At 54.4% G+C, this 25361-nt stretch overlaps 1 protein-coding gene across 1 annotated transcript in view; it reads right to left on the reverse strand.

The window, feature by feature from the left end:
* The window catches only part of EPHB1 (EPH receptor B1), a 309194-nt gene that overhangs the window by 73235 nt on the left and 210598 nt on the right, over nt 1–25361 (reverse strand). The window contains exons 7-11 of the mRNA XM_062182316.1: nt 25108–25232; nt 17144–17306; nt 13591–13699; nt 12673–12737; nt 578–700 (exon numbers count right to left, since the gene is read on the reverse strand). Of these exons, the coding sequence (XP_062038300.1) occupies nt 578–700; nt 12673–12737; nt 13591–13699; nt 17144–17306; nt 25108–25232 (585 nt within the window). The remainder of the gene's footprint in view (nt 1–577; nt 701–12672; nt 12738–13590; nt 13700–17143; nt 17307–25107; nt 25233–25361) is intronic.

A 25361-nucleotide genomic window follows, 5' to 3' on the forward strand; every position in this document is an offset into this window, starting at 1 on the left:
GCTGGGTCCGATACTGAACGGACTCAACTCCTGACCCATTAAAGAGAGATGAAAACTCTAGTTCAGTCCTTGGTGTGACTTCCCACATCTCAGGCCATTCCTTCTACTCTGGGCTGGGCTTTTCTGTCTCTAAACGCAGGTGCCGAGAAGAGGAGAGCTCTGTGTTTGGCCAGGAATCTTGGCCAAAAGCCACTGAGACGTCACCATCAGTGAGTGGGACACTAGATCCAGCTTCTAAAGATTTTGTTTTCTTCCTGAGTGTGCGCCCTGCGTCTCTCTCCTGTCTGCATTTCGTGGGCCATGTGCAGAGCTGTTTCTAATCTTCTCCAACCACATGTGATTTCTCTGCCATACCAGAAAAGCCTGCTCGCCACGATCAAGGTCCTCAAAAGCTTCCGAGTGATGTTCTTTCTCGGACCTAGACACACACGGAAGGTGGTGCAGGCTCATCTTCTGCAGCATAGGAGAGCAGACATTGTCTCCCCAACGGGACGGCTCTTTAGGCTGAAAGGGAGCGGTGGGACGAAGACGCGTGGACACCGACTGGACAGAAACGAAGGGGGAGGGAGAGCCATACCTGCTCCGATGACCTCTTCGATTTTCACAAAAGACACATCAATCTCCTTGGCAAACTCCCGGACGGCTTCATTGGGGTCCTCATAAGTGAAGGGATCAATGTAGATCTTCATCCCTGGGGAGCCTTGTTGGAGGAGACAAGCAGGGTTAACATCCCGAGGAGAACTCAGCGGCCGCTGGGTTCTGCTGCTGGCCCCAGCACTGGGGAGCACACCTGCACTGCCCGCTCTCCTCACCTGGCCCAGCCGCCCCTGCTCCCTCCCTCTGGGGCCACTCCTGCCCGGTTCTCCGTCCTCTACGTCTCCTCCAGCATTTCTTCTCTTTGTGAGCTCTTGATGAAATGTGGAACAGATTACTTATAAGTGACAGATCGGGACCAGTCCCATACCGGGCACTCAGAAGGCAAAGAAGTTGATTGATGCCAACCAAATGCATTAGCGGCAAAGTGGTGGGAAAATGGTGGGGTAGATATCAATATTTATCAACTTGACAACTTTCCTGAGCGAGGCCGCTGTTAAGGTTATAACTGACAGCTGTGATCTGAGGCTGCCAGAGAGATGAGGAGGGAGTGAAAGAGAGAGGGAGGAAGGAGGGAAGGAAGGGGAGGGAGGGAGGAGGGAGGGAAGGAGAAAGGGGAGGGAGGAGGGAGGGAGGGAGGAAGGAAGGAAGGAAGGGGGAGGGAACGAGGAAGGAAGGAAGGAAAGGGGGAGGGAGGGAGGAAGGGAGGAAAGGAAAGAAGGAAGGAAGGAAGGAAGGAAGAAAGAAAGAAAGAAAGAGAGAGAGAAAGAAAGTAGGAAAGAATTTGCTGTTAGAAAAACCCTCAAAATGGAGGTGCCAAGAAAGGATACTGGAGGACAAAAATGTGAGTAGAAAAGTTTAGAAAATTCTATTAGGAAAAGCGTGAAGTCCACATAGAAAAAAATGAGATGGAATGAAAGACAAATGGTGATTGAACTCCCATGCCTTCAGACACACTGAAGTATGAAAAACGAAGAAAATGGTGAGCGAGGAATACGTAAAGGAATTTAGAGCTTGTCACAGAGGTGCCCAGTGCTAAGACAGATAGGTGTGCATGGGGACAACATAGAGAATTGTCATTGCAGGAAAAATACATTCAAGAAGTGGAGGAGAGGGGGCACGCTAGTAAATGGAACCCAAGAAACAAATGGATTCCTTTGCAATGTGATTTGTCAACATGTTTGATGTGTCATTAGGCAAAGTGCAGGACAGGCAGGGGTCACATCCGTGGGAGAGCAGTGGGCCTCCCTCCAGCCACTGCCCTACCCCGGGGCCGTGAGCAAGGCCACCTCGGGCTCAGCCCGGGCCTCGGTCTCCACCGCAGCACTGCAGCCCCACCCCAGTCACAGCAGCTTCTTCTCTGAGGCCCCCAGCCCTGCACGCATGCTCTGACTTTGACATTCTCCACCCACAAACCTTTCTGCAGGTCTGCTGGTCTCCTAAGCGAACACTGCCCTGGCCACCAACTCAAGTGTGCGTCAGAAGTGTTAGGCCACGATCCCAGAGCAGGAGGAAGACACAGCAAAAAACACAGCAAAAAAGCCAGATTCTTTTTAAGACCCAGAGAGCCTGGGGGTCCTGCCTAGAGGAACAATTTTTTATTTTTTTTTTCCTGACGATGGGTTCTTCCTGGCTGCTAAAGAAAGCCAATCTTGGCCTGCTGGTTTCAGGGTGGCTAAGACCATTCTAGATGCTCCTTGGAAACTTTGGGATGGCACAGACTTGCACAGAGCAAGTAGGGAGGGCCTTGATGGCCATGATGGCATGGTGCATGTTCTAATCCCTGGGAGACGTGAGAGCGGTGTGCCCCATGAGCATGCCTAAGAGGGGGCGCTGGTTTACTAACAGTGGGCGAAGGGAGAACAGAGACTGAAGACTACCAACCGTTTCTCAGTTGCCACAGAGAACAGGTGAAGAGCAAGAACTAGTGAAACCACGTGGACAACGGGCCAAGAACCAGGACCACACGTCCAGGCCACCCTGGTCCTACTTAGGGTGTTCCCAGAGGGCAGGTTTTGAAAGCAAGTGGCCTATCTGGGAGGCGATCCCAAGACGTACCTGAGTGAAGCGGGAAGGAAGACAGGGCACTGGAAGGCTGTGTTTGGAAGACTTGTGCTCAAGCCACCGAACACTGTGGTCCCTGAAGCAGCTCTCAGCTCCAGTCAGCCCATCTTGGGGTCAAGGAAGCTGTGGTATTTCCATACCGAATCCCCTACTGGCTTTGGTCAGGGGCTGCTTGGCCTGCTGTCCGGGTGGGTGGTGGTGCTGGGGGGGGGGGGTGCCAAGGTCACTGGAAACATTCAGGCCAAGAAACAGATGCTGCCAGCAGGCAGAAGTCAGCCACTGTGTGCTGGTGGAAGGAGGGAGGGAGAGACCGGGCAACAGATGCACTCAGAATGCAAGGGGGACAGCAGGTCGCTGCCAACAAGCTGTGACTTCTCCCCAGTTCTGTGCAGCAAAGAGAGGAGGGCCAGAGGCCAGCTGCCTGGGCCCACAGGTGACGTCAGAACCCAGCAACCTTCTACCAGCCCTACAGAACATGGTAAGTCCACATCACCCCTTAGAAAAGTTTTTCCTCCCACAAAGGAGAAGATCACCAGCTGTGGCATAAAAGCACCCACTGCAAGTGACACTCCTAGCACGGTGCCTGACGCACAGTGAGGCTGCACTGCTCTATCAGTAAATTATTCTAGAAGTGTCTGAGGAGGTAGGAAGGGGAAGCCAGGTGGGGTGGGCAGGGGGGATATAAGCCGCTTAGGGTTAGATTAGTTGCTTTAAAAATAACTACGGTGCTATTTTAGATCAAGGGCTTTTAAGCCATGTATGCTAAGCTCTCCTACAGGACTCTTCCATGGGAACTAATTAAACAATCTAGAATGTGCTGTAATGAACGGTCTGCAAGGGAAGACATACACGAGGACAAATGGGAAGGGATTCCGAGTTAATGAGCTTTACAGGGGCTGGCTGCAATCCGCTGGGGGAAGGGGCTACTCCCAGGAGGGAGCGCTTCCTCTCCAGAGGCTTCCTCGTTCTTCCTCTTGGCCAGGAAAGTGCAACGAGGTGGGCCCTTCCGGGAGAAAGTCCACACAGTGAGGAGAGCGGGCTGCTGGCCTGCTGGCCTGGAAAATCAAAAAGTGTGTGCACACGTGTGTGTGTGTGTCAGGGCATGTGCAAACTCACGGCTGCTCTTCTGGGGCCAGGGGCTTTGGCTCTCACTGAGGCCTCTTCACCAGAGGCCAAGGTGGCTGCCCAGAAGGGGGTACGTGATGATGCAGCATCCATTTAGCACGTCCCACTTGCTGCATCCATGCAACTGTACAGATTGCATTTATTTTCCCTGAAGTTGACAGAAGCATCGTCGCATTGGGGAGGGGACACTTAAAGAGTGAAACCAATGGCCTAAGACATGGCCCTAATGCAACGCTTTGCCTCTCCCTGAGGTCTAACAGCCTAATAGCGTGCATGGAGGAGATGGCCCAGGCACAGCTCCTCCAGCTGAGGGCAGACGGTTCTGTGCTCGGAACCAGAGGGGAGCCCAGGCAGGCTCCCCTGCATCCACCTCACCTCGCAACGACACAGCTCCCAGTGCCCTCGCCACAGCCCAGCTCGCCTTTCTGCAGACCCAGAAGATGAGGAGGGGCAAGAAATGCCTTCAGCCAGGCGGAACAGGTCATTCGTCTTTTGGCTCATTTTGTGTTTCTGCATAAATCCTGCATCCGCCGGTTCCTGCTCCCCCTTGCCAGTGAGCAGTTTTTAATTATCAGGAAAATGGTATTTAGTGCAGTGAATCACAGACAGCGAGCAAGGCTGCAGAGTCAGGCACAGCCGAACATTTGGAGACGGAACTCAGAAGATGTCGTCAGACTGTGAGTGTTGGGGAAATATTATTAGTGGTAGTAATAATAATATCAGCTGTAACTTATCGTATAATGCATGGCGTTTTAGAATAATCTGTACAATGCCTCACATTACTATTATGAATACGAACATCATTAACATATTTATCACGCTTTACAATTTCCGTTTATTTTTATCATAGGTTACCTATCGTTGGCACAAAACTGGTGCTCATAGATGAAGACCTGTGATAGCTAGTGCCTTGAGAGAGAAAACAAATTCTCAATTTGACAATCTTTTGGGTTGCTCATTTTCTATTAAAGAGCTCATTGCCATCATGCTTGTTCTTTAGCCTCAAAACCTGCTAAGATTGGGGTCACAGCCTGGAGCCCACAACCCTGGGAGAAATGCCAAAGCTTAAGCATGAACCATGGCTTTAACTACGCTAGGTTCTGATGGGGCCTCCTTGGGTGGCACAGGGCGGTTCTGGAAGCACGGGAGGCTCCTGGCCACTGTCAGAACGTCTGCAGCAGGCACCAGGATGCCCTCAGGCGGGAGGCAGCCGGGGAAAGCTGTGGGGATGCTGCAGACCTGGGAGCCGTGGGGACCTGAAAAGTCAGCAGAGGCCATTTGCAAGTGCCGGGGACTTGGGGAGAGCAGAAGGCGGTGGGAAAAGGCCAGGTCTGAGCAACAAGTGATGCTTAAGAGCTGAAGGGGAAGATTGAGCGCTCCCATGCTCCAGGAAGTTCAAAATCAATGTCAAGGGCACCTTCTGGGTCAGTGGTGATCACCACTGCCCACAGGGCTCCAGGGGTGCCAGGAAGAGCCTGGTGGTTTCTGGCTGGTGGAAGACTCCTGGAATCCTATAGGACGGTCTCAAAGAGGTGGCACAGTGGGCTGTTTTCAGCTGGTAACATCTCAGTGACCCTGCAGATTTTTACAGCGTCATGGGAAAGTGAGGATCCTCATTCCGGATCCCAGTGTTGTCCTCTCTGCAACTCACCACAATTTGGTCCAGGTACTGAAGCGCACGAGGGTAGCTGTTCAGAGATCTGCACATAAAACCCAGACTCAACCACTGCTCAGCCTCAGGGCACTGAGCACCTCTCCGGTTTCTCACCCCTGACAAAGGGTACCTGGCTAGCACTGTGCCAGGGACTGTGGGAGCTACAGGAAGACAAAGCTCTTGGAGTTCTCCTGGCCATTAAGATATGAGACAAGCAGAGACCGGTGCTGGATGGCCTTGAACTTGGTGCCCACACCTGGAAGTGGGCTGCAAGTGCTTTGGAGATGAGAGAACAGAGACTAGGGATGCTGTAGATCTCACAGTCAGAATCCCAGAAACACCAGGACTCGGGGTGAGCTGGAAAGGGCACGTACATGTGGTCCTGCGTGGGCAAGGTAGGTGCCCAGAGAGGCCTGGCACTGCATGAGAGGGGAGAGAGACCAGCTGGATTGTGGAGGACAGAGGTGGAACAACGCTGATGTGGCCTTGAGAGAGGCATTAACACCGATGCCACCAATGCACAGAGCCAACAACTGTACCAGCAGCAAGGCAGGGCCATCCCAGAGCAGGGCTCGGAGAGCTCGCCTTGCAGGCAGGCTACAGCAGACACTCATTACTGTTGTGAGGAAGAGGCTATGAGGCTGTGGCAATAACGACAGTGGAAGATAACAGAGTTCCCAGCCAGCCCTCCACTGAGAACAGCAGAGCACAGGAGAGAAATTTCAAAGGAAGAACTGATAGCACCAGGGTGAGCACTCAGATAAATGAATTAGCCGATCAATGCCTTGACTTCTAGAATCTTCGGTTGCTATTCACCAGGTCATGGATTTCAGGAAAAGAAACCCCTGGTCAGGGGAGCTGGCACTCACTGTCTGAGACTTGCAGCAGACAAATGAAAGAGGCGGTGCTAAAGTTGGTCAGCCTGGAGAAAGCTGAAAGAGTGGATGTGGGTTGGGGAGGCACCGGATAGAAGTGGAGGCTTGGATGGGAAGAGCTAAAGATGGAGCAGTTTCCTGGGGTAAAGCTCCAGTAAAGGCTGATGAATACTAGCAACAGTGGACCCCAGTCAAGGCCCAGACCAGGACAATAAGTGCTGTTTTCAAGAGGGAGGCTCGGGGCCGATGCTGTGGTATAGTGGGTAAAGCCACCGCCTGCAGAGACGGCATCCCATATAGACACCAGTTCAAGCCCCAGCTGCTCCACTTCCGATCCAGCTCTCTGCTATGGTCTGGGAAAGTAATAGAAGATGGCCCAAGTCCTTGGGCCCCTGCACCCACGTGGGAGACCCAGAATAAGCTCCTGGCTCCTGGCTTCAGATCAGCGCAGCTCTGGCCATTGTGGTCAACGGGGGAGTGAACCAGCGGATGGAAGACCTCTCTATCTCTCTCTGTCTCTTCTCTTCCTGTGTAACTCTGACTTTCAAATATAAATAAATAAATCTTTAAAAAAAAAAAAGAGGGAGACTGAGGCACTGGGTGGGCCACAAGACTGGAGGGACGAGCAGGGGATCCAAGAAGGACTCCTGCCACCTTCTGCGTGGGCGTTTCACCGCGTGGTCAGGATTTGTTCCTGAAACCACAGATACTGCTGCGTGTCCGTGCCCTGGGGCAGGGAAGCGGGCCAGTGCTGCCGCTGGGGAAGGTATCTCCAGAAGAGAAGTTGAACCTCTCCCTGCTCTGTGGGCTTCCGTGCCCCAGGTCGGCCAGGGCTTTCCTCTGATGTCCTGCCAGGAACTCTAGGGCAGCAGCTGTGTATCTGGGGATCTAGGGATCTGGGGATCTGAGGGTCACCTTTCTAGCGACTCCGGTTTGCAGCCGGCGGCAGCGGACACATGGGTGCATGAAGCTCATTAACTACCTGTGACATTTCACAAGCACCCACCATAAACGCGGCCACCTTTGGCAAAAGGTGGAGCCCCTTCCTGCTCTCCCCATTGGTCCTCACATACTCAGGCCCAGTTAATAAGTCACCATCCAGAAGAGGTGGCCAGAACCGCCACCATCAGTCTCCTTCCTCCTTTCAGGGGCACACCTGACCCGCACGCACGCCAGCAACCAGCTGAGGGCTGGATGCTGTGTCCTCCGACGCTCTGAAACACACCCACTGCCTAGAACCTCAGAGCTGGGTGTGGGACCTCGGGCCACATGCGTTTCTGTATGCAGTCCCTCCCAGTCTCCCACCTGGAGCACGAGTTGCCGCCACAACATCTTAGCCTCTGCCTGACCAGCACAGAGAACCACGTCCCCTCTGGGCGGGCTGCCTCTCTGGTGGGCGGCTCCAGTGGCCGGGGCAGCGTCCCTGCACTCAGAGTTGGCTTGCTTCGACCTTTCATCCAGTGGTGCCTGCAAACCCCAGGAAGTCCTGGTCCTTTGCCACAATGGCGTTAAAGCTTAATGGTGCCCACAGGCCCCTGCCTGGGGGTCTCTAGCACCAAACATTGCGGTTTCCAAGTAACCTTGGGTGGCAGCCCAGGCCCCCCAGTCCTCCGTACGTGGGGTCCCCAGAGAACACCAGTGTGAGGGATGCAGTGTCTGGGTTCCCCTGTTCCTAACTGAACTCTAATCAGAACCAGGGACTTGGGGAGACCCCAGTTTTACCCTTGTGCAAATCAGGCACTCTGAGATGGATCAGGTTACTAGCCCTCTCTGAGATTTTATTTCTTCAAATGCAAAAATCTACCCCACAGGGCTGTAGGGAGGATTAAGTTCTTTAATATATGCAAAGCGTTTAATGCAGTAAGTGCTCAAAACTATGGTTATTAATCATATTATTCTTCATCAATAACGGTGCTTGAATTTTTATCAGCTTTGTATTTCTGATCTTAAGCATGTGGTTGACTAAATGCTTAATTGTCTCACACACAAATAAATAGTAAGTCAATCCTTCCCCTATTGGTGCTGCCTTATTTTGTTTTAAACTAAACACTAGATTCCAGATTTATCCTGCTAACATTTTGTCTTGCAGATTTCAAATTAGCATTCAAAGCTGTTGATAGTTTTGAGTTTTGGCTCTGTCTTTTATGGTGTTAGTTATGCTCTCCAACTGTTACCTACAAACCAGATAAGCATCCCTAGGCTTGCATCTGACCTGTGAATTTAAAAAACAATCAAACAAGCAACACACCACACAGGACAAGAAAGCGAAAAATGCTAGGGACTGCCTTCCCAGCTAACTCACTTGTTTCCATGCAGCCACTTCACAATGCCTTCCCTTGGGAGACCATAAAGTATTTTTGCCAAAATAAAAATCCGCTACATCTGCAATTCCTCTTGAAGTCACCAAGTGTACAACGCTGGCAAATGAGATGAGGTCGCCATAATTTGTTCTCAATGAACCTGTGCTGGTTCCCAGTGATCCCTTCATTTGTGTTTAAACACCCAGAGCCCATCTGCTCCCTAGGCTCTCTGAGTGTCTGTTTGGCAGGGGCGGAGCTATGCCCTCTTACCCTAGGTGAAAACTAGGGCTGTGGGCCAACCCAGAGTCTCCAGGCACCTGCCCCATTTGTTTGTGCTTTTCCCAAAACTTAACAAGAGCAGCTCCGTGACTTCCCCTCTGCAATCGCCTACACACAGAGATGCTCTTGTCAGAGCTGTTTCCTGAAAGTGTGGGCGCCTCACTCCTCCACAGGCCCCCAGCTTCCCCTCTCCCCACGCCCGCACACCCCATCCAACTCAGGAATCAACTGTGCAGTGACCTGAGCTTCTTAAGTGCTGTTTGCCAGGAGTGGGATCAGCTGGAATTTTTCTAAAGGGAGATTCTGGAGCTTACCCTGGCCCATCCGAGTCACCCCATCCATGCAACTCTTGCCGGGCAGCACCTCTGAGAACAGGCCGCGAGAAACCATGAGAACACACCACCTGTCTGCCTCCTGCTGGACTGGGGGTGTACACAGTTCCACCCCACCATGGCCCAACACATGGTACAGGTGTGCAGGTTTTCCATCCAAGCACCCCACCCCCCATCCAGCACATCTCTTCCCAGCCTGCTCTTGCCCTCCAAACCCAGGTTCCGACTGCATCCTGTTCCCCATGCTCCAGGCTCTGGGGAGGCACACAGCCCAGTGCCCCGGAGAGCACAGTGGCATCCCCGGCATGTTCTCAGACCGACCAGACCTGCCACATCCCTACTGGCTGGAGAAGGCGTTCTGGAGGCCAGCGTTTCTGCTCTGTCGCCTTCGACCTCAGCATCAGTGCCCTGGGAGGGCCAGGGGTACCAGCCTCTCTGCAGTGCCCTGGGCCCTGCCTGTGGGGAAGAGAGGCAAGGGTGCTCTCAGACACAGGTCGGGGAGTACTCCTCAGAGCATCTCCCAGAGCGGCACGCACATGGATGGCCTCGGTGTAGTCACACACACATTCAGATAACACATTTCCCATCTCTCTACCTCCTGCACTGGGGCCCAGAGAGGGGACCCACAAACCACCAGCCAGGGCAACAGGGACAACTCCTGGAGCTTCTCAGGACCTCTGAGCTGTGGCCAAGGGCACGGCAGGCACCACAGCCAGACTCGGAGCGCACGGTCCACCTTCACCTCCGTGGAAGTCACCCCGCCTCTCCCCAGATCCTCGCCTGGCTTCCAGAGTGGTTGTGGAGGTTCGGAGAGTGGAGTGAGCTACCGAGTAAAGTCCCTGAGGCCTGGGGCACGGGAGAGGGCCCACACCCATCACTCCCAGCCCTCTGCCCTGGTTAGCCAGGCCCTTTCTCCACCACAGCCTTCGGTTTGCTCCCCCGTTATCTGTGCGCTGCGCCTCGCCCGGGCTCCACAGCGCTTCTGCTGTGATTCCCCAGCACCGACAGCTGTAGTCAGGGAGACAGATGTTCACAGGAGAAAATGCAGAAATGCAACTCAGTGCATGAGACTAGGGGCTTAGAGAGCCCGGGTGCGAGGGGAGCCGGGCGTCACAGATCGGATACAAAGAACAGTTAATAGGGGAGGGAAAGGACGTGTATAAAACGCAAGCCAAATTAAAGAGGACAGACTTCTCAGGCCCCCAAGCCAGGGAACCCAGACCCACAGAACTCCGCGTCCCCCCCCCCCCAAGGGGCGGGGGTGGCGACTGCTCAGCTTCTCAGTTCTGTGTCTTTGGCTGCCCGGCTGGCTGCAGTGGGGTCACTACCACGCAGACTGCGGACTGGCTTTTCTATGGCTCTTAGGAATCAGGGAAGCCTCCCTTGGCTGGCCTCAGAGGCAACCGAGAACCACGGAAAGTGGCTGTGAGCACAGTGTTGTGTGGGTAGGTGCCACGTGGTGGCCCCTGCAGAGCCACAGCGCCAGAGCAGGAGAAGGAACGGCCACGTGGCAGGCTGCAGCAGCCACGGGGGCAGCAAGCTCCAGGCTCCTGGATGCTTGGGGACCTTTGCTGTGCCCCGCCTGAGGGTCAGGGGCAAGGCTTAGCGTGCACACCTCCCAAAGAGAGGCAGCTGTCGCCCGAGGCACCGGGAGGCACCTTCGGCTGCCTCTCCATTTCATATGAGATTCCTCCTTTTGAAGCCAGTTTTGTATCCCTGTGGCCCTGACTCCCTTCCAGGCTGACACGACCACCTCTAAGTGTTTCAGGCAAAGGGCTCACAGGACGCCAAGGTCTGAAGCAGGCCTTGCACAGGCTCACTAGGGCAAGGGGTGGCCTGGACCAGGAGCCGCGGAGGCAACGGCCCAAGCTGGAGGCAGATCAGGGAAGCCCTTCAGGTAATTCCCGGGCGCCCTGGTAGGTGCACTCTCAGTGAGAGCCACAGGCACACCCCAGTGTCTGTTTTCCGGCTGGGCAGCTACGGCCCCGAGTGGAAGGGCCAACTCCAGCTCAGCATTAGTAGGACAGGCGTCGGTATCTTATGCAGCGAGGCAGTCGGGACTCAGGGAAGGAACAAGAACACAGTAGGGCTTAACCTTCTGAAACCAGCAGGGATGGAGCCCAGGAGGCCTGGAGCAAACACAATCCGAGTGTAGCTGGAGCTGTGTGCGCAGTCTCGTTTGGGGTGCTGACTGTGGGGGCTGCGCCGGACCAGCACGGAGGGCAGCAGGCCCTCTGAGCCAGCACCAGGCCCACACTCCCTCCCCGCATGACTGCCCTGAGCAACAGCTACCGGGCTGCCGGAAGCCTGGCCCTCTGCAAACACCTGCAGGGGTCTTGATGGCGGCCCTCTACGGCTTGAGGTAGTGCTGCCTTGCGCTAGCTGCTCCTTCATGGCCCAGCTGCTGCCTAGACATTCCCCCAGCAGAGAAAGGAAGCACCTTGGTCCACGAGAACTTTGGGCTCGGAGTCCATTTTCGCGCCCAGGGAAGGCACGCGCATGCCTGGTGCAGGTGCATCTAGGAGGTCCGTCTGCTCCGCTCACTGCTGAGGGGGTGGGAGCAAAACAGGGCTTCCCTTGCGAGGGGACAAGGCCACGGAGGCGAGATACTGCTGATGGCGGAAGTGCGGCACAGAGTGCGAGCACAGGCTGGGGAGAGAATCCGCAGCGTCCGAGAGGTGAGCCCTGGAAACGGAACGCGCATGCGCCGCAGGGATCGGCGCGCCCGAATTTCTGGAGGCGGGAAGGGTGCCCAGCTACCCTTCAGCCTCCTGCTAGGTTGTCACCCCATGCACGAAAGCCCGCGGTTCTGACACCGGACTTGATGTTGTGCAGCGGGGAAGAGAACGTTTCATTATAAAAATATTTTCTAAATATGCAGGTTTTCAAAAAAAAAAAAAAAAGAGTAGGATGATGAGAGAGAGAGAGAAACTTTTTAAGGCACTGCTTAAAAGAAAACACTTGGCAGATAGCCCAGCACTTCGGCCTCTCAGCTCTGCTATCTTTTTAATTCCCTTCATTCCTGTTCTGTGGCTTATCTGTGAATTTGGTTAACACATTCCCCAGCCGCTCAATTGGATAAGATAAGGCAGATGATGTTAATAGAGAGCCCTCCGTCTTTTCCCACTGAGTCTGATTTCAGGATTCATTGACTTGCTAAACCCAATCTTTTCCCTGCCTTCCATGTCCCATACCGGGCTCATCAATGCAGAAGATAATCTACCCTGCAGACGTCCAAGGAGCACCCACAAAGGGCACAAAGAAGTGGAGGTGGGCAGTCTGGTCCCCAGGGGCACCTGCAGAGAGAGGCAGCTGATGGGGGGCACCGAGGCTTGGGGGGGAACGTGGCCTGGGGACCGGCCAGTCTGGATGTAAGGCGCTCTCAGGGCAGTGCACCTGCCTGCCCCAGAAACCCATCGGTGGCCAGCAGGGGGGCGCTCCCTACTCACCTCGGCCTGTGCTGTAATGCTGGAGTTTATCGCTGTACACCGCCTCTTTGCTGTACGCCCGCTTCCTGTGGATGCAGAGAAAAGGAACTGCCTCAGCCCGGGGTGCAGACGCCACTCAGTGCAGGGACCTCCTCCCCAGGCCCCGTCTAAGACCCAGATCCAGGCTCACCTGGCCATGTCCTGGGCGGAAGACTGGGCAACCCTCTTTTGCTCCTGCCTTACCCAACGTTCTGTAGGCGGATGGGTCTGCCAGAAATGAAGGCCTGCGCACACCCCCCTGCCCCGCTGCCCCCCCAGTCAGAGGGTGGAGGCATTGCGGCTATCCGCCAGCGCTCAGGTGGAGCCGCAGCACTGCTTGGGGGAAGCCTAAAACAGGGCTTTGCGCGCAGTATCTGGGCTAACCACCCAAGGCAGTTAGACGCAGCATTAAAAATGCACGAAGCCTCCAGGCTGGCCCTGGTGCGGAACTCAGAGCTCCTCTTCAGCTCCTCTCTGGTCCGGCTGCCTTTCTAAGGGCCTGGGCACTCTCAGCTGAGGATGAGCACGGGGGCAGGGGCGGGGGAGGTCGCGCGGGGTGGGGGGGCACTGCAGCGGCTCAGATGCAATTTTGTAACCGTCAGCCTGAAAGCCCCTGCCAGTGAGCAGGGCTAAAAGTCTTAGCTTAAATGAGGTTTCAGGATGGATGCTGTTTACCCACAGCCTTGCCCGGCTCCCACGGCAGAGTTTATTCTAGGCCCAGAGAAAATAAATAATCTGGCGAATTCTGGGCTGCCTGTGGATTGAGATGGAGTGACAAGGGTGTCCAGAAACACCGGCCTGGTGCAGTCTGTACAGCCGAGATGGGCTGGCACGGGAAGAGGGGTCCATGGAGAGAGGCTTCCTGGGTGCAAACAGAGCAGGTGGGGGGGTGGCACTTACCGGCTGCAGACTATGGAGATGGCCACCAAGGACACGACGAACACGACCCCGGCCGCTGCCGAGCCAGCAATGAGGGGCAGCTGCTCCCTCAGCTCCGACTTGTAGTCCTCTAAGGTGAGAAAGTGGCGTTAGAATCCTGCCCACAGGCACGCTGCACGACAGCTGGTACCTAAGACACAAAACACCCACGCGCGTATCTACGTGGAGTTCAGGGCGTACGTGCGGATCGTGGGCCTGACCACAGCAAGGAGTGAGCTTTCAGCCCAAATCCACAAAAGGCAACGGCGACAATAGAAGCCATACAGTGGCACATGGGAAGGCGGGGCCCGCGGCCGAGACGCCTCCTGTGTCCCCTCCGCTAAAAGGGCTCTCAGCCGGGCTAGGGATAAGCCCGGCGGAGGGGTGATGGCCGCCGCCGAAGTGTCTTCTGAGACGGGAGGGTTTAAATCACGAGGGAGCAGACTCCCTGGGTGTCTGCACTCGGCCAGCCCTGTGCCCGACGTGCTGCAGGATGAGGATGCACCTGAGAAGCAGCCCGCGCTCTCAGCTCCTACTCAGCAAGATGGTGTGCAAGAGCAGGCCTCTGCCAGATACCGAAGCCACGCTGGAGCCCGCATGGAGCGAGAGCCTGCAGGCCAGCCCGGCATGCCCACGTGTAAACTCGGCGATCTCAGACCAATTAGACTCCCTGACTCTCTGCCTAGTCTGTTGGGGGAAAAAACAAAATAGAAAAATGTGTGGAGTGCGCTTCACGGTGCCTGACCTAGCACAGGTGCCCACGATGCTACCCTCTAAGCTGTGTGCACCTGCTCCGGCTGGTTGCTGCTATTATTATTATTGCTGTTGTTACTGTCACGGTTATTCTTCCCCTGGAATTAGAGAGCCGTATCTGATGCTCAGGACTTGGGCATATGGAGATCAAGCTATGGAGGTTCTATTAAATCAGGGTCATCAGATAATAGCAAATTAAAATACAGCTAAATTTGAATTCCAGATTTAAAAAAAAGAATAATGTTTTAGTATAAATATTCACCGAATACCGCACAGCACATACTTACACTGAAATGTTATTTGTTGCCTATCTGAAATTCAGACTTAACTGCTCAGCCTGCTGGCGACACGGAGGAGGTTCCCCATGGTGGCACAGGAATTACCTGAGCCCCTGAGCCAGAGGTTTGGCGTGGCTCCTTCCTGGGCCACTCCTCAGATGTCCAAATCAGAGCCCCCCAGGGAGAAGAGCAGGTGTCTCTGTGTTTAACAAGCACTCGGGGAAAGGGGGTCCTTCTGTCCTCCCCAGTCCTTGAAACTCCTCCTCCAATTACATGGGTGGAGGAGTGATTGACAGCAAGGGCGTTGGCCCTTGAACCCTCCCACTCTATAGAAATCAACATGCAGGGCCCAAGGCTGAGATCCCATTGCTCTCCCAGCAGCAGCTTTTTGTGCTAAAAATAAATAAAACAAATTTGGCAACAACAACAATAAAAGTCAAGGAGCCACAGCCAGGAGTCATCACAAGTTAACAATTTCATGAAGCAACGTGGAGCTTGCATGCTTAGAAAAACGCATCAGAGAGCTTGGAGTCCCTGAGAGCGGCCGCGTGGAAGGCACTCAGCCCAGGCGTGGCCACTGCCCCGGGGTGGGGTCCCACAGGTCCTCCTCGCCCCAGTGACCCCACGGCCGGGCGACTTTCAGGTCACCTCTGCACCGCAGACTGTCCTGCAGCTGTGCGCGCGACCAGTACCCACGTGTGCACCTGTCACTGAGATCAATCCGCCCAGATCTGGCCACTTCCCAGAACTCTTTTAGACATCCAGCCTCTCTGGGGTCTGCAGATCTTAACTGCCGAATGTAAAAGGAATAGGCTTCTTGGGAGGAATTTGTTACTTCTTGATTTGTCTAGCAGAATTGCCAAGAGACAAGTGCTCTGCGCACTTGGAGTTTGGGGCTTTTAATCCTGTGTACCTCCTGATGCCAAAGTGCCTATAAATCCAGCCGGTAAGTGAGGTGCCGAGCAGGGGACGGAGTCCTTAGGAACATGCAGGCGGCCTGCATTCTTCCCATTTGGACAGCACTGTTCATCTCAATGAGCTGCCTCACCTTTCTACCCCATGTCCCCATACTCAAAACTCGGGAGAAGATGCACCTGAAATAAACACAACGCGAGGTGCAGGCTCCAGTCCTACAGGGCCCAGACCATTCACATGAGAACATCTGGGCTTGAATCACAGCACAGCTGTGGGCATCCCAGGGTGCAGCTGCCACTCAGCCTTGGGGGGGGGGGGGGATCCTCACACTCGCCACTCAGCCTTGGGGGGGGATCCTCACACTCGCCACTGTAGATTTCTCTTTTCACCGGAAAGTGAATGTTCTTATTTGGGTAAGAAACCATTGGATGTTTAAATATTTCTAATTCATTGAATGATTGTTTAACATACAATGTAAGTCAAGAGAAACCTCAAGTGCTATGGAGCACCTGGTATCAGAATGCTAGCCTAAAATAACATTCTACGTCAGGTCAAACTATTTCCAGCGTAACTTCAGAAAGGAGATAGGAGAGCCTTTCAATGGGAGGGGTTAGGAATAGACTGCCATTTGGACCACTAGCAGGAAACAGCTCAGAAATGAGTAACTGTAGCAGGGGTCTTAAAAGAGTTCATGGAAAACATAGATTGAGGAAAAAAAAACTATGGATGGATTTTAAAAATTTGCACCAAAATAAGCTTATCCTTTAATTCCATCTTCCACAAACTTTTTGAAATACCCTCATATGGGGCAGGTGGGCAGACAGACAAAGGACTATGTTAACTACAGTAAGTGGTATGAATGGCAACCTATGAGAAAGGAAAAAAGACACAGAACACATGCACGCACCATGCTAAGGCTACGGGAAATCGGGTTTTCAGAACTAATGAAGGAGCTGTTCTTGGGGGCTGAGGGGAGGCAAGTGTAACAGGGAACTAATAAAGCCCTAAAGTAGAAGCAATTTTGGTGACAGAGTGGCTGTTCTCTCCGGGGCCACCAGGGCAGGATGCACTGCAGGTCATGGGTGAAGCTGCCCTAAGGCTTCAGAGATCTTGAACATGTGAGACCACCATGCCCCAGGTCTTGTCCCCTCCATGTCCCTTCTATAGACTCAAGCCCATGCACTTAGGCTGTGAACTCAGCTCCACATCCCGTGCCTGGTAGAGTGGAGCAGGGTGTGGATGAAGCCACACAGGGACGTGCCTTGATGCAACACGGCACCATGGGCCACGGTGGCTGTCCCTGCTGTGCCAATGCAACAGGCCACTCGTGGTGCACAGACCCCTGAAAGGCAAACCCAACAGGTCGCTAGGAGAGACGCATGCCAGACTCCAGAGAGATGCCTTGCTGGTGAATGAGCACGCCTAGGTTTGCCCTAGGGGAGACAAACCCTTGTGAGGAGGTGAACTGGAAGCCAGCTGGAGGTTGGCATTTTGGCCGTGAGTGCAGCTTCCCTGGGGCTGCTTCTCCTCCTCCCCCAAATCGACGGCCTGCCCTGTGCCCACCGCCCTCTCGCCCACCCCCACCTTACCGTCCGTCAGAGTCTGGAAGCACATCTTGCCACTGAACTTCCCGTAGCCAGCCACCGTGCGGGCGCGCACCTGTACCACGTACACCATGCCCGGCCGCAGCCCGTCGATGCGCGCCGTGTTCGTCTGGCTCCTCGCCATTGAGGAGTTGAACTCGTTGTGTTCCTAAAACAAGGAGCAAGCAGAAGGGGTCAGCAGTGGCTCCTGGGGGCTGCAGCCCCAGCGCGCTTCGTCCTGGAGCACTCAGGTCCCGTGACTTCTTGCTCCTGCAGATCTGCCGGAAGTTGCCACAAGCTCAGGCCCTCCCTCTGGATGGGGACAGTCCGGCCTGGCCGAGGGAATGCCGCACCAGTCCTGGACCACAGGGTGGTCTGAGGAAGTGACCACGCTTCAGGGCCGGCCAGGGTGCCGCACAGTCATTGTCCACCCGTGCCGCTCTGCCCGGGGGTCAGACGTAGACTTGCAGAACACATGCAGCTTTGCAAACTCCTGCCAAGTCTCCGACCTCAGCAGAAGCGGCGGACACCATCCATCCCCTTTCTGCCTGCGCGCGCTGAGCTGTCCCCTCTGGGTTCCTTTCCCAAGGTCTCCCTGGTCGTTCCCCCTCGGGGGCCATTCGCCCTCACTCCTTAAGCGTCCTCAAGGGTTTAGGCCGAAGGCTCTGTGTCCACTGTGCTGAAGCAGTGGAAGCCATTCTGGACTGCCTCCCCCACCTGCTCTGCCTTCACCTTGGCCTGTGTCTGGGCGCCACCCCCAGGTCCCCAGCATCCAGGGAGGGCAACGCCCCTTCTCCGTATGTCCTTGCCCTCTGCACTTATGTGAGGTCATTTTCGTCAGCACCTTTCACCCTGTCCCCAGCAGATGCTGCTGACTGCACACCTGTGTCCTCAGGTGTGTACGGCCCTGATTGTGCCTTGCACACTAGCTCCTCTGCCCATCCCGAGTGCCCTTGCACGGCTGCTTCCTCTCTGCGCTGCACGTCTTAGTGAATAGACAATTGGTGCCTGCGCTCTTGCAGCCTCGCATCTTCTGCCTACTCCTCTCCGCCCCCTCACCCCCATGCCAACTGTCTTTCCTAAAGTTCTAATCGTATAAGGACTGAACTCCTACACCTGGGCTCGGGGGGGGGGGGTCCTTCCTATAACGACGTCATTTCCGGGTTCACATTCCCCCTACAATCTCGCCTTGCTGCCCCTTCAGGGACCACACCCTGGCCACCACACCATCATTGAGGCCACATGGCCAGTCCTGAATGCCTTGCTCCAGGCCTCCTCTGGGCAGGCTTCCCGCACCACTCCAGGCCACGGACGCTCCGCTCCCACGGCTGGCCTTCCAGATCATGCCTCACCCTCAGCACCTTAGACGCCAGCCTGGTCTCTGATTGTTTCCAGGTGAGCAGGTCTTTCTACTACAACGATCTGGGCCGCCTCCTAGCCTGCAGGAAGCAAAGTTTAAGAGTTTGGGCCTGTTTTTGTCTGCACCATGAATCCTAGAGGCAAACAGAGACCTCGGTGCAAAAGAAGAGCTTGGGTCACTGGAGGGGAAGCCCTCGAGTGTCCCGGGCAGCTCTGGGGTACTGCAATGAGGTCTAGGCACCATGGCTCAAGAGGCATGGTGACAAATGAGGGGGAAACGGCAACCATGTCTTCAGCTCAATACAGAAGAAACGGGGCTGGGCTTGAGCCAGGACAACAGAATACAGTGCAATGCAAAGAAGTTCCCATCGCCATAAAATTTGGAAAAGTCTGCTTTGCAGAGGTGAGTAGAACCTGATGTGCATCTTCCCTCGCTCACCTGTCCAATGAGCCAAGCGGTTACACGTAACATACACGGCTGGGTGCTGTGTGGGTGCTATATGGGTGCTCGCCATGCATCTCTGAGCACAAACGTCTCTGTCCCCTGGGGACGCAGCATCTTGTGGGGTAGACGGGAAAATAAACTGAAGACGACAGCAGTGGGGCAGAGGGCAGCACAGTGGGCTACGAGGCATGGCAGGGGCCGCCAGGCCCAGGCTGGAGAGCAGATCTAGCGGAGAAGCCCGGGGAGGAGTGGCGTCAGCCGAGCCCTGAAAGATGAGGGAAGTGAGCCGCATGGGTGAACGGTGTGACAGCAAGGCTGGAGGAGCTCAGGAGCCTGCCGTAACGGGCACACCGGGAGCGCGGGTGGCACAGGGCGGCCCTGCCTATGTCAGAAGTAGTTGTGAGCAACCAGCTCAAACCAACGGTGCAGTTAGAGAGAGGGTCATCAGCGAGGGCTATCCCTGGTCCCAGGGAGAGGCTTCCTGGGGAGGCACTGTCCACCTGCCATCTGATCTGTTCAAATGCAAGGGGAGTCACCTGCGTCCTCACCCCTCTCCCTACCTCCTGCCCCCAGGCCCAATCAGAGATTCATCAGAAAGAAGGCTGCCCACCAGAGAGAGGGCACACAGGACACTGGTCATTACCACCGCGACCCCGGGAAGGTCTGAGCTCTGAAACTCCAAAAATCACCTGATCACTTCGCAAATAAAAATAAAATTCCACCGCTACACAACCCAGACAGACGCCTGAATTCCCTAGTTTTATTAGAATCTGATAGGATCCTGCTCTGCTTGAAATAAGTGAAGCAACAAGTGGTAGCTTTAACTGAAAAAAAAATTTAAAAGTGCTTTGATATATTGACATTTGGGTTGTGAGAATCAAACATTAACCCATCATCACTTCACAGTCTCCACGTTCTTGAAGAAGTTCAGTGATCAGAATGAGTCTCTGTTCTTGGTCCCCACGCGGTCATTCATCAATCCCAGGCAAATGAAGGAGAGTGATGAGCATGGCTGCTTAGGACTGATTTTGTAAGTATCTCGGAGACAGAGGCTGCAGCTGTGGGGGGCAGAGACCATCCCCAGCACCATGCCAAATGAATGCAGAAACTGCACACTCTGGTCCACTTACTTGGACCAATCGATGGAGCACAAGGTATGGCCAAGATCCTAAAACATGCAGAGCAGACATTCCCAAGGTCCAGCGCCCCACCCGTGCCAGCCTAGACAGTTATCAGAAAGCAGGGAGCGCCATCTCAGTACTTAATCATCACGACAGCACAGCGCAGCTGTAGGGGCTCCTCCCATGGTCTGCCTATAAGCGCCGACACCAGGAGTGAAAGGTGCTACAAGACAGTAAACAAGGAGGAGTGATGGATGGAGGCCGATTAACACGGGGAAGGAGATGAGCACCCGCAGACTCTGGGAGTGTCCTCAGCTCCGGGACACCTGAGCTCTCTATTAATGAACTGTTGGAGGAGGCAAAGGCCTCATTGATTCTGTTCACGGAGCTGACAGCGGAAGGTGCCCTGAGCACACGCTGAGAGGGAATGTGGGCAAGGGGCCCAGGGAGAGTTTTCAGTACTGCATATGGGCCAGCAGCCACATGCCATGAGAACCCAGCCACGCCCGCCTGTTTACACATAATCTATGGCTGTTTTCCTGCACACAGGCAGAGTGAAGCAGTGGGGAGAGAGGCCACACGGCCCACAAGCCCACTGGTCCTTTACGGGAAACACGTGCTGCCTCTGGGTTGGGAGGAAGGGGCTGGGAGTGGCACAGGACGGAGGAATGGTGAGCCATGCTTCCTTGGATGCAATCCAGGACATCTACCGGGAAGAATGCTCCCTGTGCTTCCATCTGCTGAAGAGCAGGATCCCAGAGTCGGTGCGGAATAGGTCGGCAGAATCCTTCTGGTTGCAAGTACTTGGAATTACTATTAAAATGCAACTTCTGTCTTCTGGATTCTACAATCCAATCTCCTACTTGGGAGTCCTCACGGACACTGAGATCCCCGAGTCCTCACGGACACTGAGATCCCCGGCATCCGTGGTGACTGTACCCACACCCAATGCAGCCCTGGTGTTTGGTTTTCACTGAAATACAATAAAATACCTGGAGCTCTGGTTCTGTGACCCATGTGGTCAATGAGTAAGTTGTTTAACCTTTTTGTCACTTAGTTGCATCATCTATAAATTGGTTACTTCTGGTTTGTAAGGAGTGTCTTCTTTCTCTTAAGGACAGAGCCACTATATCTGTATATACCTGGCACCTAATAGGCACTCGATACAGGATGACTTACTATCTTTATGGTTATTATTTCAAAATGCCCTCCCAGGCTCATGTCTTCTTTAGTCATGTTGGAAATGGCCAAGGCCACATGATGGATTTCATGGTCAAGCATTTTGTAAGTGAAGGAGAGTTCCATAGTAATATGCTGGATGGCCACCAATGCTTTGGCAAAGAATCTTCTGTGGCCCAAGGAAAGCATTTTATCCTCTGGAGTGGGGACAATAATATGCTTCACTGAGGTGTGGCAGCTGCCTCAGGCATTGGGCTGCTATATACGTGTGTCTGTTCATAATTAGTAGAAATTACCAAATGGGAGGGAGACGGTCTGAAATGGGAGGGAACATGTTTCCCTTGCAGCATAAGCAGTTGAGATTAGGCACTGTCTTTCAAGGCAGGAGGTTTAAATGCAAAAGGAAAGGCACTGGAGGAGCTTGGGCTGGGGTGGGGGACCCAGGAGCCAAGTGCAACGCACGCACCATGGCTGCAGTCCCAGGGCTGTCGCTGAGCCATCTTCCTGTCCCAGCTGCCTACAGAAGTGATGTCCCTGGGCGCAGCTGGTGAGCAGGAGGAGCAGGTGTTCTCCGCCACACTCTGCCCCCTTCCAACACTGCCACCTGCTGCAGGGCAGAGGCCCAGGCACGCTTCCCAGTTGTGAGACTGCAGCAACATTTTTCTTCTACCATCTTTGTCCCTCGGTTTCTTTACCTATGGGTAAATGACACTAATATCTACCACACGGAGGTGTGCAAAGGAAAGTAGATACTGCTTTTAAAGCCCCTGACACCCATCAGGTGCACCCTGCAGGGAAAGTATTATTTTTCTGAGCCCAGTTGCTATGTCAACAGGGCTATAAGTTCAGTGGGTGCTGGTGGGTGCTTGTCTCTGACGTCACACCCTATGCTGGCATCACACTCTCTGGAACCACTGGGTCAACTCTGGTGACAAAGTGAGACCATGTACTCAACTCGTCCAAACAGACTTGTCCAGACATGGTGGAGAGTCAACACTTACTTTATTAACTGATTAAAAAAACATCTAGCAAACAAGGGCTCCAAATTCAAAGTGGATTAGATAGAACAGGTGCTTATGGATCTAGCTGGCTTAAATCACCCCCAATTCACTGAATTACCTGACTCAATTGTCTGTAAAAGCCTGTGTTCTCTGAGCACAAGAGGATCCTCCCGCACGCTTGCCGGGCCAGCTGTAATGGTGGCTGAAGGCCGTGTGCCTCCTCCGCACGGCCCAGATTGGTTCTCTGTCTGGACCTTCGCTTTCCGGGAGGCAAATTGCTACCATTTCACAAACGTGGAACCTGTGACCTCGAGTGGTGAGTAATTTGACTACTGCTGCCGGGTGGTGAGCTGCCGAGGGCCCTGGAAACCAGGCTCTGTTCCCAGCACAGCGGAGTCCCAGGAGCCAGCACGGCCCCCACGGCACAGGGCTGTGGCTTTCTATCCTCGGCTCCTCTTCTGTCCACTGCCGCCTGGGTGACCTCACACAGGCTCAGGGCTGTCTTACCATCTGCCTCCGAGAACTCTCAGTGCACACATTCAATCTGATCCCTCTCTGGAAATCTAGGCGTGCACGCCCACGTGCCTACCCCACCTCTCCGCTTGGCCGTCTCACAGGCATTTTGGACAGCATGGAACTTCTGCACATCCCCCACCACCACCCCAAGTATACTGTACCCCCTGCACCCTCACGTCCTTCTGGTGGTTTGGTCCAAACCCTCCCAGGCCCCAAGTCCACCTTGGGGAAACCTGGCTGCCTCAGCCTTTAGTTTATAGCCCTGGACATCCAGTATGTACCACATCCTTCTGTTTCTAGCCCAGCTCAAGCCCCCATCACCTTACAGATGACCCAGCAGGCCTGTTTTCAATGGAGCACCCCGAATGATCCTTTTAAGATACAAGGCTCATACTCTGTTCCTAAACCTGCCATGGCTCCCCTTCTTGCTCAGCAAGAAAGCTTGAACCCTTGATGCCCGACACGACGGCCTCCCCTGGAACCTCTTCTCCCCGTTTCCCACTCCCCATGCTGGCTCCAGGCCTGCTGGTCCCCCTCCTGCTCCTGGAGTCACCAGTTCTGATCCTGCCCGCTCGCTCAGGCTCTGCCCCTGCTTCCTCAGATAGCTGCCCCACAACAGCCTTCCTTCCTCAAGGGCTTTACTCGGCTCGCACCTGCTCCAGGGGCCCTCGCTTTCGCTTTCTGCAACCTGCTCCTCCGCCAAGCCCGAGTCTCCTGATCCCTTTAGCCTGTGCTATGTTTTTCCCTCCTTTTCTTTATACTGCTCGTTTTCTGCCATCCCATGTAATTTCCTGATTCGTTATGCCCACTGCGAACTGTTTGGCTCCCTCTGTTGGAAGAGCAGGCACCTCTGTCAGTCTGGCCGCTAACACATCCTGGTTAGCACCAACAATCGGAGCCATCACACAGGAAAACACTTAATAAACACTTGCTGAACATATACATGACGGCTCTGACTTCTTAGAATTTATTTATTTTTAAGATCTGATTTAGTTATTAGAGAGGTAGAGTTCCAGACAGAACCAGAGACAGAAAGAAAGGTCTTCCATCCACTGGTTCACTCCCCAAGTAGCCCCAATGGCTGGAGCTGCACCGATCCAAAGCCAGGAACCAGGAGCTTCTTCTGGGTCTCCCACATGGGTGAAGGGGCCCAAGCACCTGGGCCATCTTCTACTGCTTTCCAAGGACAGAGCAGAGAGCTGCATAGGAAGAGGAGCAGCCAGGACACAAAGCAGCCCCCAGTTGGGATGCCAGTGCAGAGGCTTAGTCCACTATGCCACAGAGTTGGCCCCCACGACTCTGATATTTTAGCAAATAAATGAGTGAGGACTCAGTGTTGTGGTATGGACTCAGTGCCTGTGATGTGGGCATCCCATATCAAGCCCCAGCTGCTCCACCTCTGATCCAGCTCACTACTAATGTGCCTAGGGAAGCAGCAGAAGATAGTCCAAGTACTTGGACCCCTGCCACCCAAGTGGAAGACTCAGACGGCATTCTAGGCTCCTGGCTTCTACCTGGCCCAGTCCCGAGAGTCACACCCATTTGGGAGTGAACCAAAGGATGGGAGATCTCTCTCTTCTGCTCTCTTTCTGTCTCTGTTTCTCTCTGTGACTCCACCTTTCATAAAAGTAAACTAGAGAGTGAATCTGGCGTTTTAGCAGGTGATGGTCGAGTTGGTAGAGAAAGGAGCACATTTTGCAGGAGCAGCTGCAACCACTGTGCTCCACCAACGGTGGGTAGGAGGCAGATGGGCCAGGCACCAGCTCCACGGGGCACTGCTTTCCTTTCTTGGCAGCTCTGGCCCTGCTGTAGACCCCCAGCAGCCACCGCTAAAGAGCAGCCAAGGAAGATGATACAGAACTTTCAATCTCTATTAACTGTGATCTCATCCTCTTAAATGTCTATTTACATCTTCTTGGATCTATTCATCCAGCGCTCTGTGCGTATAACTGACAAATAAACAACTTTATGTCGACCGTCCATGATCAGAAACTTTCCAGGACCTCTGATCTACTCTGAAGGTATGGGGACCCCTTGGCAGGCTGGCAGCATCTGCACGAGGACAGCAAACACTGGACTGGGTCAATGGGACCAACGGGACTGCTCCTCCCCAGCCCAGCCCAGGGAGCTGCCCTGGCAGCCAGGGTGGGCTGGGAGCCCCTCCCTTGAGTAGGCACAGGAAGTGCCTGGGCCTTGAGATTCTTGACCCTGACCACGCCCCAGGGAGCCTCCCTCACCAGATTACTGCCCCTCCCCACCACACACTCACCCAGGCCTCCCTCCAGCCCTGCCTTTTTGGGCCCTCAGCCAGCCTTGTGTGTAGCAAGGCTGCAAGCAGACCCAGCTCACCTTCTCATAGTACCGGATCTCATAGTCCAGGATGATGCCATTGGGCTGTTCCGGCTGTGGCCACGACAGGGTGATGCTTCTCATGGTGGCACTGACCTGGTGCATGATGGGAACAGTGGAGGGGGCTGTGGAGAGACAGGAAGACACGGACAGCTGAACAGACGCTCGGTTGCAGGACCACCGCCATCTCTCAGAGGCAAGTAGGAAGAGACAGCCTGCTTTTTATTGCCCATCGGCTGGGCCAGACCCACAGA

The sequence above is a fragment of the Lepus europaeus genome, chromosome 2 (assembly GCF_033115175.1).
Source record: "Lepus europaeus isolate LE1 chromosome 2, mLepTim1.pri, whole genome shotgun sequence".
Taxonomy (NCBI): domain Eukaryota; kingdom Metazoa; phylum Chordata; class Mammalia; order Lagomorpha; family Leporidae; genus Lepus; species Lepus europaeus.